Raw genomic sequence first — 20,071 nt, 5'->3', positions numbered from 1 at the left:
TTCCGCGACTGAAGTTCAGCCCAGCCCGGGGCTGCCATGGACGAATGCAGATTAAAAAATGCATTACTTACTGGATATGGTACGGGCTGGTTTTTTTTTTATCTTGCGAATTACGATTATTACTTTATGGATTATACCAACTTTAATCCGCGAGTGTTTCGTGGGTAATTTTAAATATTGCAATTTTGCGAAATATTTTCTGCTTGGAGGCCAGTCTCTCTTTGATGGTAGGAAATTAATTTTATTTATATATATATATATATATATATATATATATGACGTAACGAAATGACTGCGAATTCCTTGAAAATTTAGCTTTTGCCTGTACGTTTCGCCTGCCGAGTAATCCGGTTTGTCTTTCATAAAGCTAAAGTATTTCGCAATCTGGCCGACGACCTCGGAGCATCAGGATGTACGTGACTTTAGCGAAGTGCAATAGGACGAGCTAAAGAAAGCTCTTTGAGGTGGGCAATTGAAAAGCTGTGTAAGGTCAGGTTGAGTGAGGGAATCTAGTCCAGCCTTCGAAAGGATGAAAGGAAGGGGGGGAGAGGGGGGGGGGGCCAGGTAGTGAAAAGTAATCAGAACCTTCGTCGAGACACGTGGTGCATGACAACAAGTTGGCTGCCGGTGGGATCTTCCGTGGATGAGAAGGTGGACCGGAAGGTGGTCCAGGGCAAGTTGAGGAGAGGACCGGAAGAGAGAGGCTAGTCCCTCGTGTTGTTACCACAGAGTTTCCGTATTGCCGGGCAAGACATCTAGTCAGCCGGTAACAGACCCTCTCTAATCTATGCTAATTCCCTTTGACCCCTTGGCAGCCTTTTTCCCCGACCCCGGTGACCCGTGAACGATGTTAAGTGCGGGGTGCGAATTAAGCAAATTTTCGCAAAACTTTATTACGCCTCTCGGGCGTCCCGCAGTCGCGGACTAGAGGGAGACTGTCTCAACCTCTCGCGAAAATATTGGATTTCAACACCCGAAACGAGTCTGATCCACCCTCGTACAGTCTCTGAGAAAAATGTGCCGAGTCGGAAATTTCGCAATTAATTTTTTTTTAACTCCACGATTACGTTTAATTTGGATCGTTAAGGGAGGCTCGTTGTTTCCATACGTCATCATTTTTCCAGCGACGCTACCCGCTGTAAATCCCATGCGCGATAATTAATGCGTTTAAAGCCTTACGGCGCGTTTACACGTGGACTGGGCAATGCTCAATGCTGGTCCGACGTTACTTTCAACGTATATATAATATTATGCATGTGAATCACGTTTCTAATAGACGATTGCGACTTTTTGAATTTAGCATGGAAAACGAGAAATAAGGTTACGGCCCATTTCAAAGTGTAGACTGCTTTGACTTAAAGGCTGAGTACACAGCGAGCGCCGAGTGCACCGATGCTTACGAAATTTCCTAAATGAAGTACTTGTCCTTTTTTCCTGTGCCTTTTACTAGTACGGAAAATCGAAAAATTCAAACTTTCAGTCTTGCCTTTGCAGGATATATTTTATGGGACAGGGTGCAGGGTAGATTGAGAGTGATTTAAATAATTTTGTATAAAAATAACAAGGTTATTTTTTTTTAAGTCTATAAGAGTGTGACAATATTTTCAAACTGACGTCATCACTGCAAATTCACTCTGATCTGATTAACTATTTTTGCCATTAATTAATCATATTTTGCAAATTGACAGTTAAAGTGAAAAGTAAGCTCGTACTAACGTTCAAATTTATTTTGAAAAAATTGCTGCTCAATTTTATCTTACGTCCAGCAATAAATATGTCATTTTACGGAAATACGCGATTCTTAGTCTCGTGGGAATATAATGCGAGCTTTCGATTTTTATACTCCCTTCGACATAACTCCTCAACGCTCAACCATACGAGTCAAATACACAAGCAAATCACTCGTTCCCATTGTAGCCCGAATCGACTTAAAAAAAAAAAATTTCTCATTAATTTTCGAAAGTGTCTCGTTACCTTTTTCACTTTTCAGTGTATGCTAGATTCAAGTGTTTTTCTGTTTTTTTTTCTTTACTTTTTTTTTTTCAAAAACTCAAGTGCCACTTCCGTCATTGTTGCTAGCAGTGCTACTTATTTGCCGTCCTGTAACGCAGCGGTCTCAGTTGCTGAGAGAATTTCGCAATTGCCAGCACCGTTTCGAGTAAAAAGACCTAAATAAACGCAAAGGCGGTTAGCGAGAACAAAGTGGGATCGAAGTGCTCGCGAGAAAGTGCTCGAATTAGCGGCGAACGTCAGTGGTGGTTTTCAGGTTTTAATTAACGGGATCGCTAGTGGGACGAAAAGGATGCCGAAGTAACAGTCAAGCAGCATCCCAAGAGGACCGTGACTTAACGGTACTTTCGACCCCCATGCAATTTCCCACATAAATCACCTTAATAATGGCTCGTTATGGCAACGCCATGTATATAAATCGCCGCGGGTGCCCCGCGCTTTACCTGCAGAAATATACGTGGCGCCCCTTTAGCGTACGTCACTGTCGCCAGAACTTGGCTCTCGACCCTTAACGTTACCCCGGAGCTTTAGACGTTTCTATAGCGCGACGAAAGCGCTCAGTGCCAATCCCGTTTCCTAACGACGATACAAAGAAAAATTCGATTCTGTCGTTTTCATGAAAGTCCTAAATTGATTTTCTCGCATTTTTACCTGACAAATTGATATATAAATGCCATACCAGAATACACGTACAACAATGAATACGCATACATCCATTATGGTGAAATCATAGATATTGGATAAAAGAGAGAAAAAAATTCACTCACCTGTGTGAAAAAGTAGTAGTAAACCTTCATGCCGCGTTCAGCGAAGAGCTGTGCGAAGTGGATCGATGGACAAATGAAGAAATAGTCGCCCACGACGTCCGCGACCATTTTTTGATACTGACTTCCGTCGTTCAAGCGTTCCCAGTCCGTGTACTGGAATAAAGGAAATTATTTGTTCGTTAAACATTCGGATTCTGAGCAATAAAAATATTTAATGCTACACAATCTAAAAGTAGTAAAATAATTTTTTTCATGTTCACGCGAAGCTTCTTTAACACGAGAATGATCGGGATTTTGTTCTGCATTTGAAAAGCACTGAGTTACTGTGTCCTTGAGAAACCCGACGCGCCAGATGGTTCGGATTAACGGCGAGTCGAGCTCGGTGGCAGCGCCGAGGATTACTGAAGGACGAATCGAATAGACGTCCGTCAAGTACCAAAGGACTGTTGGGCTTCTGAGAAGTGCACGTGCATAAAATAAACACGTGGATCAGGAATGACGGTTGAGTAAAAAGTACCATTTCGTAGAATCGTTACGATCGAATACCCTTATGATAAAAAAGTCAAGGCTGCTTCGTCGGTAAAGAAGAATTCTTTGCAAAATATAAATATCAAAGGAACAAGTTTTCGTTTCCAGAGACAAAGTACAGCTAAAGTCGCGCCATAAAAACTTGACTCACGAACCATGAACTTCTTTGAGACACTATCAGTACAAGTCGTTTTCAGCCTGAGATTGAATAAAAAAAAAAAAAAAACTTTCAGTAGCTCGCTTGGTTTTTTCTTTTCTTTTTTTATTTTTCTTTCCTTTCCGCTCCCCGGCGTCGAAGTGTTATAGGCTTATATTTGTGCCCCGTCAAGCAAAACGCTATGTAATACCTTGCCTTTATCAGAAACCTCTTATCGTGAATGATGTAGAGTCTCAGATTGACGATAGGCACAAAATAAGTTACGGTGGAAGTTTTGCATTAAAAAATTGCAAGACGATTCGTAAAGTAAATAAAATTTATTTTTTTTTATCCGAATATACAAGCGATCAATCTATAATTTTTTTATTAGCGAATACAAAAAAAAAAGTAGAAGCAAAGCTGTATACAATTTATACGATGATTTTGAACAATGGTTTTGACATACGGGTGGCGTGGAAAGTGAAATCGTGGTAATAAAATGAAAGTAAAAGCGCGTGAGCTTAATTAAACTCTCTTCCTCGATCCAGTCCAGTTGATCGTAAAAGCTTCGCGCATGAATTTATCGTGTAATCCGTTCAATAAAGTCATCTATCGTAAAGCGTCCTGGATATTTACCTCCCGCCGAAAGACTGGCGACTCATTGAGTTTTATGCCTGACATAAAAACTATACGAGTGAACAGACGTTCAAAGTCGCCTAAGGGACACCGAACGAACTTCCTGCAATTAAGTATACATAGTTCCAAAGATTTTTGAAAAAAATCACAACTTGAAGAAATAAATTTGGATTACCACGAAAAATCCAACATAGCTTGTGAAAAGTGACATCAAATTTTTTTTCACAAATTTTATGTCTGCCATATATGCAAAAATTCATTATGAACGCAAACTTCATCGAAGCGAAGAAACTTCGTGGGAAATACGATCTTCTTTCGGATAGCAAAGTGATACGAGCCAGAATCTCGTTGGAAGTTTCTAAACTAGCCTTCCGCTAGTATAAACCAATTGCTGGAAACGTAGCTGTACCATACAGTCCACAAAGTCAAGTATAGGTATACACGCACAATAAAAAAGATAATGGCAGAAATATAAAAATTTTCAAAATACAAAATAATTGATTCTGTAAAATAGCAAAGTGAGTCAATCATTATAGTAAATTTAGTCAAGTAAGATAGGACTAGTCGTACGTAATGATCGACCGTAGATTATGCAATATAATTATCCAAATTTACACAGCACAAGTAATCACGTGTTGTTCGGTCAATTAATCCAGTCAGATGTACGTGTATCGGACGCAAACAAATCAAAAATCAATTATACACCGAGTCAATGATCGGTTCCTTGTATGATCGAGGATATTGTAAAATGACAATCTACCGAATCAAGTGTAATCAGGCTGCTGCCTATAGAGCCTGTTTTAACTGAGTTTATCCCAAAAAAGAGAACTGATGACGGTTATCGGTATATTCCGCGAAAAGTACATGGATCCTGATCAGCCCATAATTTTCTTCTCTGTAACCTTTAAAAAGTACTTAAAGGGACCACGTGTAAAATAAAAAATATCTAACCAATAAAAAAATGATAGGAGAAAACAAGCACACAATATATACAGTAATAAATATACCATTTACCAAACTGGAAAACTTAAGTCTAGGCGATACACGTGTGAATATCGATATAAAGATGGTTCGATATATATTGCATATAGAAACTTTCTAAAACAGTTTTATGGTAATCTGTCTCAAGAATAGAGACTCCCCATGAGAACAGTTCGGTATCAAGAATTTTTTTTTTCCCTAAAGGACTTAAGGAATCCCTCCTGAGAATCATGATCGGTCCATGTTGAGACCCTAAGACCATAGGTAGCAGCAAAGTAATCTGGGCTTGAATAAAAAAACCTCACCAATAATTCAAATTTTCGCGCCCCTCAAATTCGACCGTAAAATCGAATAGACACCGTATAAGAACAATATCCGTGCTTATGACCAGATACCAAATTAAAAAGCACCTACAGATCTTTTCAAAGGGCACAGTCAACGACCTCTCAACTTCAACCTACATTAACACTCGTTAGTATGGCTCGTAAAGCGGAAAAAAGGAAATTGAACATTTTGACATATTTAAAAAAAAAATTCAAACTTTTCAACAGGAAATCCCAGCGAGTATATTCATATGTACTAGCACATACCTAGAGTATATTCCTACTATTGGAAATGTCCTACTCAAATTTCGTTTGAAATTTTTATGAATTCAAACGACCTTATAAAAATCTCGGGAATTCGAGGAATCCCATGAATTCACGTGCATTCGAATGAGAGCGGTAGCTTCTTTTTCGAAATACACGAATAATGTAACTTTTGAGGTTATACTAAAAATACATAATGCCTACGTACGTTACTCGGTTATGGAACTCCAATAGCAAGACAAAAGTAAACACAGGGTGTAACATGATCTACTATAAAATTTCCATTTTGTGGAGTGAATTTCGTGGTATTCTAAAATGGCTTCTCTACGCGCATTTCGCACACGGTTATATCCTGTCAGTGTAGTTAAAATGGTGGGGCTGATGGGTACGTCATCCTCGGGAGCAAACGGGAAAGTCGGTAAGGTAGACACTGACGTTTTAACCGAGTCTACCCCGTTTCACTGTAACATTGCGATCCCTCGGCACGTTGGATCCCGCGGCATTCCGTTTTAACATTTTCCCAATTTCCGCTCTGGCAATGGCAACACTGGGATGCACTTCGCTTCCGGATAGACTAGCAAGAATATTCTCATGGACCATGACAGATGCATGCTGAGAACTTGTGATATGTGGATATGAGATAAATGCATTGTTACGATAGTTCGGATAGGCAGACATATAAAAGGGTGAGGGGTGCGTTCTGATATAATGTATTTTACGAAATTTCGAGTTTTTGTAAAAGTTGGGATACTTTGAGAAAAAAAAATTTTTTTCCTCGATAAAAATGACGTCTAATTGGATAACGGTGGTATTGGAAAGGTTGGTTGATAATTGAAAGACATTTGAGATTAAATTGAAATACCTCGTAATTTGATAGTTTCGAGAAACCTGGTATGGGGATCCGATATGTTTTCAATTTTCAACTAATTTCATATGATGGATAAATCCTGTCTGTCTTCACGGACTTGAGACGTTGAAATAATATTTTTTTTTATTTCGCATCTAAGACGTAATTTGGGAAAATTCGTAATAAAGGGATTTTTAAACTTTTATTTATATCCTTGGGATACTTTTGCAACTTTAACCAAAAATTTAAAGCGTTCGCGGATAAGATTTAAATAATTGTCCAATGAAAATCTACGTGTAAACTTGATTTCCACGATTTTACGTGTAAATTAGGTTATCTGGCGTATCTCGTGCGCGCGGAACTTTCCAGCTGGAGGGGAAAAATCTAGTGCTTGAAAATTATCAGGAGTTAGACACCGTTTCTTGTAAATTTCAAACTGTACGTGTTTCGCGGGAAACGGAATCGGGAGGTTATTAAAATTGATAAATGGCAGTGAACCTTTATTAGTGCTGTAATCGTGAAAATCATATTGCTCTAATTTAATTTAATTAACCATACTTCAACCGATATCAAAATTATCAAAAAATAGAATTTATAAGTGAATTATAAAAATATTTGTTATTATTTAAAATTCTCAATGCTTCCTTGTGTATTTTCTAATTTTTTTTATTATTGTAAACACACAGACATTGTCGAACTACAGAAATCAAATTTAAACGTGGCCGCAGGGAATCGTAAATTTACTGCTTGATACAATTTCGATAGAATAACAAAATGGATAAATAAATGAAAAATAAGAAACAACCAAAGTAGAATAAATGGCGTGTTCAAGAACCTCAAGAATTTCCAGTTTTACACGAAATTCGAATGAAACTATCCTTTAAAATTTTTTAAAAATATTTTCAGTTAAAAAAGTGCTATTCCCCTTTTTCATATAAAAATTCAGCCATATGTAAATTGTACAGTGTACGAATGGCTTCGTTATCTCGAAAACAATTACCCAAGTGTAACGTTGTTCACTGACGATAATTGGTTGTGCGACGAGGGAAATTTAAATAAAAAAATATTTGCTGGTAAATTGTTTAAAAAAAAAGTTGATTGCATAGTGCATCATCTTACCTATATAAGATAGTGCACCGAATGCAATTTCAACTAAATTCAAGTTATAATTCAAATGAATCGTTAAGCAGCCAATTCAAACTACTCGCATAACTTGACTTACCGACGGAGTCTGAGCGCTTTGGTATCTCCTCAATGCGCCATTGTATTATTCAAAGTGGCACGAAACTGGGAAATTAATCGATTTACCACGAAGCATAATGCCTATACCCGAACAATTATTGGAATTCCACTAATTTTTATATAAACAATGACGACTACCGAGTCAAAACAGTCAGAGAAAGAGAGACAAAAGTTTAGCTCGGTAACACTGGATAAATCAGTCCCGTCGGATTATCCAGGGATTAGAGTGAACGATTCATCACTGCCAACCGCGTAGCCACAATAAAACCAACAACCGCCCGTCACCATTTCACCTCCTTCGACCTGCAAGTTTTCCCAGTTGCCTATACCTGCCTACCCATATAGTGCAGTCAAATATTCCCTTCAGCCAATTGCCCGAAGGAGAAAAGACACGAAATCTATATTTATACGCAATCTGTTACACTCCACCGTAACTCCTCGTAAACTATACATCCACGGTTGCGTCATACCGCAATCAGCCAGAAAAATCATCTTTCGCGTAGCACCACGAAGAACGATCAATCTTATTATTTTTAAAATTAAATTTAATATTTTCAAAATAAAACGTATTTTCGTTGGATTATCCAGAGTAGCTTGAATTTTATACTCCATCTATACCTCGGCAGGATCTTCGATAATTAAATTAATATGAAGTCAGTTAACTTCTTAGCAATGGCTAAGAGACGGGATTACAATTTTAGAATATGACATTTAATTAATCAGAATTTATCAGGCTGTCTTCAATTTTAATCACGTATCTTAAGTGACGTTCTTGACAGATATAAACTGTCATTTCTTGTGAATTATGTACAATAGGCTTCCGTCGCATTGTGACCTTCATAGCCATTTCGTAGAAAGCTTCAATATGGCTGCCAAGTCAAACTGAGAAACGTCTGACCTCAAATGTGAAATGACGCTGAAGGGACGGTTGGTCGCCTATTTACCGAACAAATTTCAACGCTTTTACTGGTTTCACGGGCTGGTCACCCTGGACCCAGAAGGACATTGAAAATATTTCATCGATTTTCATTGTCCACGTCGCGTAACCATAACGACACATCGCGGCACTGCACATTCCACGTGATATTAGATTCTGTTATGGATTCATGTAGCGTCGCATAGTGACACGATGCACTGGAGGCTCAGGCTATTTTGGCAAGAGAGTAAAACGCGCTAACGAAGTTTCCAAAGATGATCATCAATCTTATTAATGAATTTAATGAGAATTTGATTACAATAACGTGAACAATTTTACGGCTACACGGTCACGTGATCAATTTTAACTATGACGTACGAACAAGGGGTAAGTAATGACAGGTAACTTGCTGAATTTATATCGAAATAAATTTAAAGAAAAATTTTCAAAATTACTCACCAAAGCGAACACTTATCCTGTCTGACGAATATCGCATCTTCAGCCGTTATAAGTGTTATCAAAATTCATGGTCTTGCCTGCAGCAAGATCACGTAGAGACACGTTTCGAGCAAACATGGATGGCGGTTATTTATCTATTATGAGCAGGGACCGTATAAAATTTCCAAGAAATTATGTAATACGATGGGGTAACATCAAGGGTAGGAGTGGCCAACCAGGGCGTGTCACCGTATTGCCTCGTGAAAGTTACTGAAATTACGTTCTTGCATTACTAAATACTTAATTTGCGTAATTTTCGCAAAATCAACGATCCTAACATTCGAACTGTCTCAAATATTTCAGTAAAACTGCCGAGTACTGTATTTAATCATTGAAGAATGCTATTTTGTAAATTCACTTCGAATTCCCTCTGGAGCGCACAACGTCAAACATTTTATACCTGATGCCCGTGGGAGGTCTGTCTGTGGCTTCGTTCTTGGTTAAAAGTCCGCGGCGGTAATTGCCAAAGAAATTAGGTGTAATTTTTCAAGAGACAAAGCCTTTTGTTTTACTTTGTGCACTAGATAGAAATAAAAAAGAAAAAAAAAGAAGAAGGTACACACATTCCTGCCGTCCTAGTGACGCCTAGAGGGCACAACACGACGTGACCGAGTACTCACTCATTTATCATTTGCCGCTTCGCTTCTGCTTTTTAATTACACGAATATCTCCGAGGCGTTATATTACGCGTACGAATACACACAACTGCACCCGTGAATACGACTTTCATCTTATATTATTCCATCATCAAGATAGCCACGTTACCCGCGCGAACTGCCATAGACAAACTAAACGAACTTCTGTTATAAGACTGTCAACCGCATTTTCCACGCGGTCGAGAGGGACGAAAGTGGCGCTCTAGCGGCGGAAACGGAACTATTTCGTCGGTATGTATGTACAAGCGAAACGCTCTCGTAATTACTGAAACAATTGTTCGATTAAAATAAACAGCTAGAAATTATTGTAAATTAAATCATCTCGCGAAATTCTCTAGAAAATAACAAAGCTGAGAGCTCTTACATATATTTCAGTAATTTATGGTTGACTACGAACGCAGTCAGTGTTCCTAACTATCCATGCCGGTACGCATAACAATGGCTGAACAGAAGTTCTGTGTACACCATTAACTTCTATTTTTGATTAAGTATCAAGAGGAAAGCTCCGCAAGATGCTATCATCGTGGAAGTTTGTGAGTGACCTAAAAAAAGAAACGGTTTATAACACCGAATAAACTTACGCGAGAATAATTTACGTTCAAGCTGTCCGCGTCTTAAAGTTAATGGATCTTCGCGTGGATCTACCGTCCATGAGCAACCCCATCCAATTGCCAAAGGTTTTATTAAGCTGCAACGACCTTCTTCTCCTCAATCTACGCCGTCCTCAGTCATACTCCCTACCCATCTGACGTCTCGAGAGTCTCGGCCATCTACCGGCGGGAAAACGTACTTTTCAGGCGCCACGTAAACAAACTCTTCCACGATCGTCCATATTCCTGTTACGGCGAATCTGGCGACTGAACAGCGTCAGTGAGTTAGACCAAAAATTATATTTTTTTTTACCCAGCTCAGTCCACCGACGTCTAAAGTTCATGCAGTACGATCTTCCGTAATTTTTCTCACAACTTTGAAATATAAATGCTCGCCTACGAACGCCCAACGCTACAGTTGACGACCGCGTCAATTTCTTGTCGAACCAAGTGAAAGTATGGATAAAGTAATCCCAAGTGTATACGAAAGAGCTAACGAGAAAAAAAGGGTTAACTTTTATAGATCTCGAAGGGTACACCGTGACGCAGTAACTTTGAGGGATAATCAATAATTCAAAACTTCGCGATTTTCGTATTCGACGTACGCCTTCGAAAAGCACCCTCAATTAAAACTTCATGAATCTACGCGAGACCTCAGTCCCAATCCCGTGTTCATGAGTTACCCTTAAATTGCCACTTTATAAACCAAATACGATTTACGAACAGAGCGCGCTTACAAAAAGTCACCCATCCAATGAAAAAAAATGACACGCGACACAGACCAAGCGATATATCAAATTTTTACGATTAAAAAGATATTTTGGATGATCGATACGTTCATTAGAAATTTCAACCTTCGAGTGGTCGAGCATCGTTATAAACTGCGAGAACAACAAAGGACGAACTCGCAAGAACTCGCGTTATCTGAAGAGACTATAGGGATGGAATAGTAATATCAAGTAGCACGAACGCAACTTAGTTCAAGGGTACACCAATATTTTATGTGCTTCGGTTGGTATGATATACCTGAGCGAGGGGTTAGGGTGGAGATAGAGTGTAAGGTAGGTTGGATAGGTAGGACTGGGTAGGTAGAGGTTATAGGTAGAGGTATACATAGGTAACTATTGACGTTAGGCACATATATATATATATATATATATACACACACTCATGTTCGTAGACGTGAGATACGGGAGACTGAAGTAGGTAGAAAAGCTTTTCTCATAGGTAACTATTGACGTTAGGCACGGTATGATATACCTGAGCGAGGGGTTAGGGTGGAGATAGAGTGTAAGGTAGGTTGGATAGGTAGGACTGGGTAGGTAGAGGTTATAGGTAGAGGTATACATAGGTAACTATTGACGTTAGGCACATATATATATATATATATATATACACACACTCATGTTCGTAGACGTGAGATACGGGAGACTGAAGTAGGTAGAAAAGCTTTTCTGGTAGCAGACTTCTCCTATCCCGATCGTCTTCTCGACTGTAATATTTACGCGAAATGAAATTCGATACAAAGTTTCTATCAAGTTCCTGGACCACTCGTGAACTAAGAAAATACACAGGCCGAGAATGCGTGAAGATTTATTTCCAAGAATGATTGTTAAAGAAAGTGAGAAAATAGGGGTGGGTGAATAAAAAAAGAGAGAAAGAGACGAAAAAAAATCAGCGCCTTATAAAAAAAATACGACCGAGAGAGAGAGAGAGACAGAGAGAAAGAGAGAGAGAGAGAGCAGAAGATCGTTGATGATGAATTGGAGCTTTCGAAAGTTGTTCGAATTAAATTTCTTCTGCTTTGCGAGTTCGCAGCGGCGAACGAAGTTCAAGACTTTCTAACGCGTCGAGGATCATTTGTGATTACAAAGTTGGTTCGGTGGGTATTTTTCGAAATTACGATGAAATTATTAACGCTCGTGCAATTTCATCTTGGGAAGTTAACTTACCCCAAGCCTTGGGGTGCGAAAGGCGCGCAAGATTGTTGAATAAAATGAACTTCGTCAAATATCGCGATTGCGTTTCGTAAAATTATTATTATGACGACGATTAACGATAATCATTTTTTTTTCAAATTCAACTCTACGATATACGCATTAAATAATTACTTGGAATGTAATGGCGTCGCGTTCCAGCTGCGACATATTCTTAAAGATGGTGTTGACGATGTTGAGGAACTTGTCGCGCTCGAGAACGCTCGCGTGATCCTTTTCGAAATAGTCGATGAAGTCGTACAGGATGAAATAAGTTCCTGAAACAAAGAAATTAGGCTTACATTATTTTTCAGCGATCGCAACCAAATAAACATTGCCAGATCCAAAACAGCCTCTTTTCCCAATACCCTTACCAGGTATAACTCATCCGGTACCAAGTACAAACCTAAATCCTATCCCCCCCCCCCTGTATATTAATTATTGAACAGGACTATTTTAGTTTACCATCTACCTAACCAAGGTAAGCTACAAGGCAGCCTCCTTCTGGGAGAGAACCTGTTAACAGGCCCTCCCGGTTTTCCGCGTCTATTTTCGTACGATTTTCACCCCTTTCGACGGCTAAAACTGCACCCGAAGGGGATGGCGCTTCGAAAAGACGGAAACGTATCTAAGGGGCGAGAGAGTGCTTTTCCACTGTGAGATGTTACTACCCGTGAGCCATCAGAAAAAAAAATTCTTTATTCATTCGACAAACCAAATAACGTGTCTCATTAAGCTCATAGCTTTGGATACTTTAACCATAGATCAAGTATCGATACCGCAAACGGACTATATATACTCCGTTTACCAACAACAATATTGACGACGCCGATAATCATGATGAAACCTTAATGTATCCGTCGAGTATTATTTTTCACGAGTGGTATCGATATCACGAAATAACGCGACTGTTTGAAGGTGAAGGTCAATAAAAAAAAAAAATTGATGATACGAAATACCCTATGCGTATCACCGTATTTCAATGCTAGTGAAAAAAAAAAAAAAATTTAAATTAAAAATTCAATTCAGGGTGGTACACGGTTTTGACAAGCATAGACCTTTTTTAGTTTTGGAAAAAATTTTTTTTCAACTGATCCGGGTCAATCTCGATCACCCTATAGATATCGTTCGGAACGAATATTCGGTGGTCGTACCTACTGCTTGGGTACCACGAGTACCTCGAGAACCGACTATATCCAGTAGCCACGTGGTCTAACCTGTTACGTCACACTGTTAATAATCTACATAACCTTTAACTTTTTTGTCCTCCGTCCTTTCCGACCAAGACGGAACCTTCGTTTCACGACGGTTAATCGTTCTGCTTCCACGGCCGTAAAATCTGCGGGTTCTTACCCTTAACGACGTCGTTCCACGCCCTTCTGCTTGGCTTGAATCGTTTCGTAGCTTCTCTGAAGTACTAACTGCAATTTGCCTTTGGAACCCGAAGGAGCCTCCTCGTATACGGGGAGGAATCCCTTGAGGAATATCGGATGAATTGGATTAGGGTTGAGAGATTAAGAAACATCGGTAGGTCCGGATCTTACTGATAAGTCCGTATGGTTTCTAGCAGTAAAAAATTAATTAACATATATAGACTCTGCGCTATGCAAAGAGAAGACTCTCTGCCTGATGTGAAAAAAAAAAAATCATTGCTATTTGCAAATAACACGAAAATCAAGAAGCACGCGGAGTCTATAGTTATGGGAGGGTTGCATTTTATCGAAGGGTGTAAACATTATAGGGTCGTCGTTCGAGTTGTGCTTTATCGAAACTTGGACGCGTCTTCATTTTCCCCGGCTTATTGTATCCAGCGCGAAGCCCTTACGACGCATAGGGAAGGACAGAGCATTTCTAGTAGACGGTCCTATGTGGGTTTATCTGATGTCCCCTTAGACGCCATTATGGTGCCGGTCGCTAAAGGACGTAAATACTTGGATATCGTTGTGTGCCAGGTATCACGCAAGCTTATGTAACGCTAGGTATATGATATTGAAAAATAATAATAATAAGCACAGAAACACTTTTTAATATAATTTTAATGGAATTCTCGGGAAAAAAAAAATTGGGTTCACCGTTTTCTGCATTGTTACCCACTTAACCCTTTAGCCGATTATTGCATTAAACGTCAAAGGCCCGGCGCGAACTACTGTGACTAGTAGAATAAAGAATTTACGCTTTTCCGAGGCACACTTATACGACGGAAGCAATGCCCGATGCAGAAGAACTCAATTACGGGTCGTGGTGGCCCCTCGAGGCTTCCTGAGGTCGACGAGAGGCTTAGGGCAGGCAGGTAGATCGGTCGGTAAGGTAGGATTGGTCGCTTGATTTTCCTGGAACTTCGAGAGACTCCGCGAGGTCGGGGAAGGCTGAGAAAGAGTGGGAGAGAATTACGAGGATGGAGGGAAAAAAGGACAGCTGCGCGTAAAATACCCAATCGGATCGAGAAGGAAGGAAATAGTGGGTATGGAGAGAGAGAGAGAGAGAGAGAGAGAGAGAGAGAGAGAGAGAGATGACTGGAACTCGTAGTGACACCCGTTAGAGCGAGACGAGTTCGAGGAGTGAGAGGAGATAGAGGAATGAGAGGGGGAGAGAGAGAGGGAGTGTGACATGGTTGATGGTGGAAGAGGGTGTCGTAGGCAACCAAGGGTTGGCAGGTACGACCTCACCTGCCCGCTCCAGGCTCTCACCCATCGCTATCGATTCGCCACCAGCAACTTGTTGGCTACATTCAGTCTTTACGTTATGGAGGATTTCCTCCCTGTGAGTTTAAATGCACTTTTTTTTTTCTTTTCCAGGACGAAGATAAAACTGTACAATGAGATCGTAAAGTAAATCGTGAAAAATCTTAGCCGTTCTGCGCACGGAGATAGGACGGAATTGAAACTGAATTCATTTTGAGACTGTAGAGTTTTACGAGTGAGTTATACATACTTTACTTTTCGGTTTCAACCATTTCCACCTTTATTCCATGTAAAAAGGTATGTAAACGGTTAGCCCGGACGCGAACCATGGTTCGGAAAAATGCTAATAGGGAATATTTAATTCGCAGGGGGAGATTTTCCTCGTGGAATCAGAGAGTCGAGTGGCATGCGAATTATTTTGCATAATTTTAAGGGTCGCTCGAATTTCGCGTGAGATAACAAGATAGATATCGCTAGCGAGGAGATGGTATCGCACGCGTGAGATTTTATCGGAATTAAAACTTTTGCCGGAAGTGTGAGAAAGGGGTTCCCCTATTCGAGAGAGGATAAAAAAATATGAAAAAAAAAAAAAATCAGACAAGATAATCACTTCAATAAATGACGACTACGAGGATCCAGTCTCTTATATAGGCCAATCGCGTCTCGAGGGTTCGAACCATCCAGGAGGGATGATTTTGTTTTACGCAGCACTGCGCGCGTGAGAGTAATCTTCAGAGGGATTGATCTTCGTAAGAGACACTGAAAAATCTTCACTGATATCGAACGAATGGAATCAGGGTTCATCGGATAAAAAATTTTCTTCTTCCTTCACATTTCTCTTCTTTCTCTTCTTTTAGTCTTTTATTGAGTACCAACTCTTAGTGGTCCCTCGCGGCACTAGATGGCGCCCCTTACTTCCGAAGAGTTCTATTACCATGGAGAGAGTCGAATAAAATTTTTCTTATATGGGACAGATCTCGACTTAAGATACCATTTTAACGTGTAATTTGGCAATTTTTCAAACGTCTATATACTTCATGTATATTTAATTTCGATAATTTTCAAAACTCTGCATGACCACGGAAACAGAAATTGGATAACCGGAAGTCACGGTTTGTATAGACTTTTCAAGTTTGAAAACCTTTCTCAAGCGGCCAAGGCTTACAAGTGGACGTTAGAGATAGTTTTCACTCACCGACGTAAAACTCTTATGAAATTTTTATAAGGTAAAGTAGCGAAGTAAGCGATTCGTTCGATCATTGGAGTTCCGTTTCACTCGATTACTTTTATAGATTGATTCTTCGCGAATGGTTGAAAAAAGAGAACTTAGAGTAGTCGTTTGATAGATTGAGAGTATAACATTATGACGTAAACGTGTAATTCGTAAAAATTGTCTGACGTCGAAGCAAATAGTATGATAGGATGAAGGAAAAGGAAAAGTCAATTTATTGAGAAAACAACATTACTTCGGAAATGGAGGGTTCCTCAAATCGAAATATCGTGACAATACGTTATATCCCGTGTGTCATACTTTCATAAAGCAGCAACCAGCTATAAAAATTCGTCCTTTATGCATGACTCGTGAAAATCGATATCAGAAAATCTGTCTTGAAGGGATTTGCCAGTCATGCATTATGGAAGAAATTCCAAATTTCGAATTCCCTCGATTCCCATTCTGTCGAGCATTGACATATCCGGTCTCATCGAGATCGAAAAAAAAAAAAAAAATCAGAGAATATCTCCGGGTCACTCCTTGGAAATCGAATCGCCCTGTATCCTCCAATACATAATCGAAATAACATTACATGAAGAAAAAAAAAAAAAAATTCCCTCCCCAGAGAAATTTAAACCGGATCTTCCTCTATTAAATATAAAATTTTCCTATACTCGTAAAAAAGAAAAAAACACCAACGAATTTCCCTTATTTTCAAATTAATAATAAAAACCGAAGTATCCCAGCAAGTGAAGATTACGTCTGATTCGTGGTCAAAAATTTATACGACAGTCACGTTTACGTAAAGCGGCGTCCGAAGGCTGCAGCTGGCTGATTCGACGAGGTCGGAACGAAATGTAAGAATGAAGAATAAAAGAAAAGAAAAAAAGTAAAAAGTGAAAACGAGGGAAGAAAACAATACAGGAGTAGCTTCAGCGTCCTCCGCGCCCCTCGGTCGTTTGCTGAAGCAACAGCCGGAAGGTGAGAAGAATCCAAGAAGCGTTTCTGCCCCACTTTTGTTTCAGGAGTCGTAAGCAGACCGGCCGTAGGAAGCCAGAGCGAGGAGCAGCGCACTCTGGTGGCGGATGATCGAAACAGCAACTAAGCAGAACGTTAAGGCCTGACCGTATAAAAAGGTAGCAGCTGCTCGTTTTCCTTATCTGACGATATCGGCAGTTTCCATCGGAATTTACTCATGGGCGACGTCTTTCTTGACTAATTGCATCAAGCAGGCGTTGACGTTACGAGGTCGATCGCGTTTCGAGATCTTTTTCCTTTTCACGCACAAATCTTAATCGCGCGGTACAGTCGATCGTGTATAAAAGAATTATTCGATTAAATAATAATTCTTACGATTTGTTTATTCGTACATGATTTTTCATAGTCAAAATTAAGACTGGGGGTAGAACTTTATGCAAAATATGAAAACCCTCCATTGAGCGGATTTATAAATTTTATTCACACTCTCAAAATTAAAGATACTTTATATTCGTAACGAAGCCAGCTTCCCTTTAACGTAACAAAGGTCCAGTCGTCTAGGGGTGGTCAAATATTTTTAAATCATCCCAGCTGTATTATCAGCTATTCAATGAATTCCATAATGTATAACGCACCAGGGACATAAACCCTCCTCTGGCATTCACTCTTTGTTTCTCAATTCGTCAAAAAAAATTCCTTCTTGATTTCACATCAATTTTACAAAGATTCACGTGTCCGACACCCTTGCTCCCCTAAGGGATTGTCGATTTTCGATCATACGAAAGCTCTATGCAAACACCTGACGAACACAAATAGCATGTGCGATCCACGTTCGCTGAATTCGAACGATCCCTACAGTAAAGCTAGTAGCACCAAGCTCATCCAATCTGCCTCCGCACCCTTCGTTTTCCCATTACGCAGCATCCGACACGACAAATATTCCGCTGTTATGAACAAGCTAGGGATTAGTTAAAAAAAAAAAATGAAATTTCACCAGAGACAAATTTGCCCTGAATTACATGGATATCTGCGATCCATCCCCCCCCTTGGTCGTAGCTTTTGAATAATTAACCCATTTTAACCCACCAAACGTCTGACCTTCGTTTCTACCAACGCATACAGGGTGGCGCAGCAAGAATTGAAATAAAAAATGTATATCCCGCCGACAATTGAAAATTCATGCCAGACGCACCGGTGTCAGCGTCTGAGCCTATACCTGCAACATATATATACGGGCTCTGGGTATTACCCTTGGCCGGTACCCGTAGCCACGTGACGAACGAGCTTGAAAAATGACTCGGAAGAGAAGCAGAGCAAACATTTATTTACGTGAATAAGGAAATCAAGATAAATAATAAGACACAAGTACCAACTGTAGAAAATTATATGGAAGCAGAACCTCGATCCTTGTTCGGGAAATAGAGGAAGAATGGCTTAGCCATTTATTATTTACAAAGCAATTTATCAACTTATCATGCAAAAGCCAAAAGACACGTATGCGACTCGCATGTGCCCGATATGCCAGTAATGCGATTGGGGGTGGAATCGAATGGCACCATGTTTGAGTGGATAATGAGGAAATGATAGTCTCCCCTTCCCTTGGTACTGAAAGCACACCCATCCTACCCTACCAAGGCACAGCACTAGTTACACTAGTCAGCCACCAACTTGTAACTAGTCTACTGCGTGAATATATATATGCAACGTTTATATAGGTACCCGTTCCCTCGGTTAGAGTCACGTTGGGAAGCTGGAGATGTTATCAGCGAGGAAGAGACAGAGGACGGCAACGATTTATCGAACCATTTAAATGCTACTCTGGTGCGTCTGGTTCGACGAGGAAGTTATGTATTTACGTTTGATATTGCGTAATGGGTTATCTAACCCGTAAGTCGGTTTTAATGGAAATTCAAAGGGTTTTTTGTACAAGGGTTGTGCCAGTGTCGTTGAATTATTGTATCGTACGTTAATTTGATGGACGGTTAAAAAAATGTTTTTTTCAAATAGTATTACCGATTAAAAATCTAGTCAGTTCGAGAAAAAAAATCCAGTTCAAAAAAATAGAATCCTATAATCCTGTTTGCATAGCAAGAATTTCTATAAAAACGATGTTACATGCAGTAGAGCAGGGAATTCATATTGGCTTGAAATTTTTTTTTCAAAATTCCTAAAACAAAAAAAAATTCCAAACAATTTCATAATCTCACTCTCCCGTTAAACCCATCGTGTACACTCAATATATCGGATTTTCGGATTTCATTGCAAAAGCACCGACTGAACTCTGTTCTCCCATAGAAATCAAATGGACCATGGCTAACTTCGCATGGTCCATTTCGCATAAAAATACAGAATAAAGTGATCTTAAACAAAAATCTCTTCCCAGTCCATCGTCAACACCCAAAACCCACTTAAATTCATACAGTGCACGATACCAAGAACGTCACTGAGTAATTCACAGGTTCACATAAACATTCCAGCATCTTCATTTGGGAGACTCAACGGTACTCAAGAGGGTGTCGGGAGAGAAAAGAAAAGGAAAAAAAAATAGAAGAACCAAACTTTTTCCAAGTGCGAGAGGTCGGCCGTCCAAAGAGGACAGAAGACACTTCGTCCTAGGCAAGGGTGTTAGAAAGCGGAGAGGGATGCTGTGGGGCGTGAGAAGGCATCGAAAGAGGGTACACGTGAGGGGTGTGTCACGAAGTAACAGGCTCTTGGTCGTCGTACTCGGAGGGTATAGAGGAGCCGAGCGTGCAGAGAAAACCAAAAGCCCAGTTTTACTCCTGAAGACTGAAGTCCTTGCGACGTCCTTAGACATGGGGAGTTTGTAGG

General features: G+C 39.9%; 1 protein-coding gene across 1 annotated transcript in view; it reads right to left on the bottom strand.

Moving 5' to 3' along the window:
• Nucleotides 1-20,071, bottom strand: part of LOC107271628 (acetylcholinesterase) — an 80,710-nt gene that overhangs the window by 32,154 nt on the left and 28,485 nt on the right. The window contains exons 2-3 of the mRNA XM_015747839.2: nucleotides 12,506-12,648; nucleotides 2,778-2,930 (exon numbers count right to left, since the gene is read on the bottom strand). Of these exons, the coding sequence (XP_015603325.1) occupies nucleotides 2,778-2,930; nucleotides 12,506-12,648 (296 nt within the window). The remainder of the gene's footprint in view (nucleotides 1-2,777; nucleotides 2,931-12,505; nucleotides 12,649-20,071) is intronic.

This window comes from Cephus cinctus, unplaced genomic scaffold (genome assembly GCF_000341935.2).
Source record: "Cephus cinctus unplaced genomic scaffold, Ccin1 Ccin1_scaffold1004, whole genome shotgun sequence".
Lineage (NCBI taxonomy): Eukaryota > Metazoa > Arthropoda > Insecta > Hymenoptera > Cephidae > Cephus > Cephus cinctus.
This window is presented reverse-complemented; position numbering and strand designations above follow the sequence as displayed.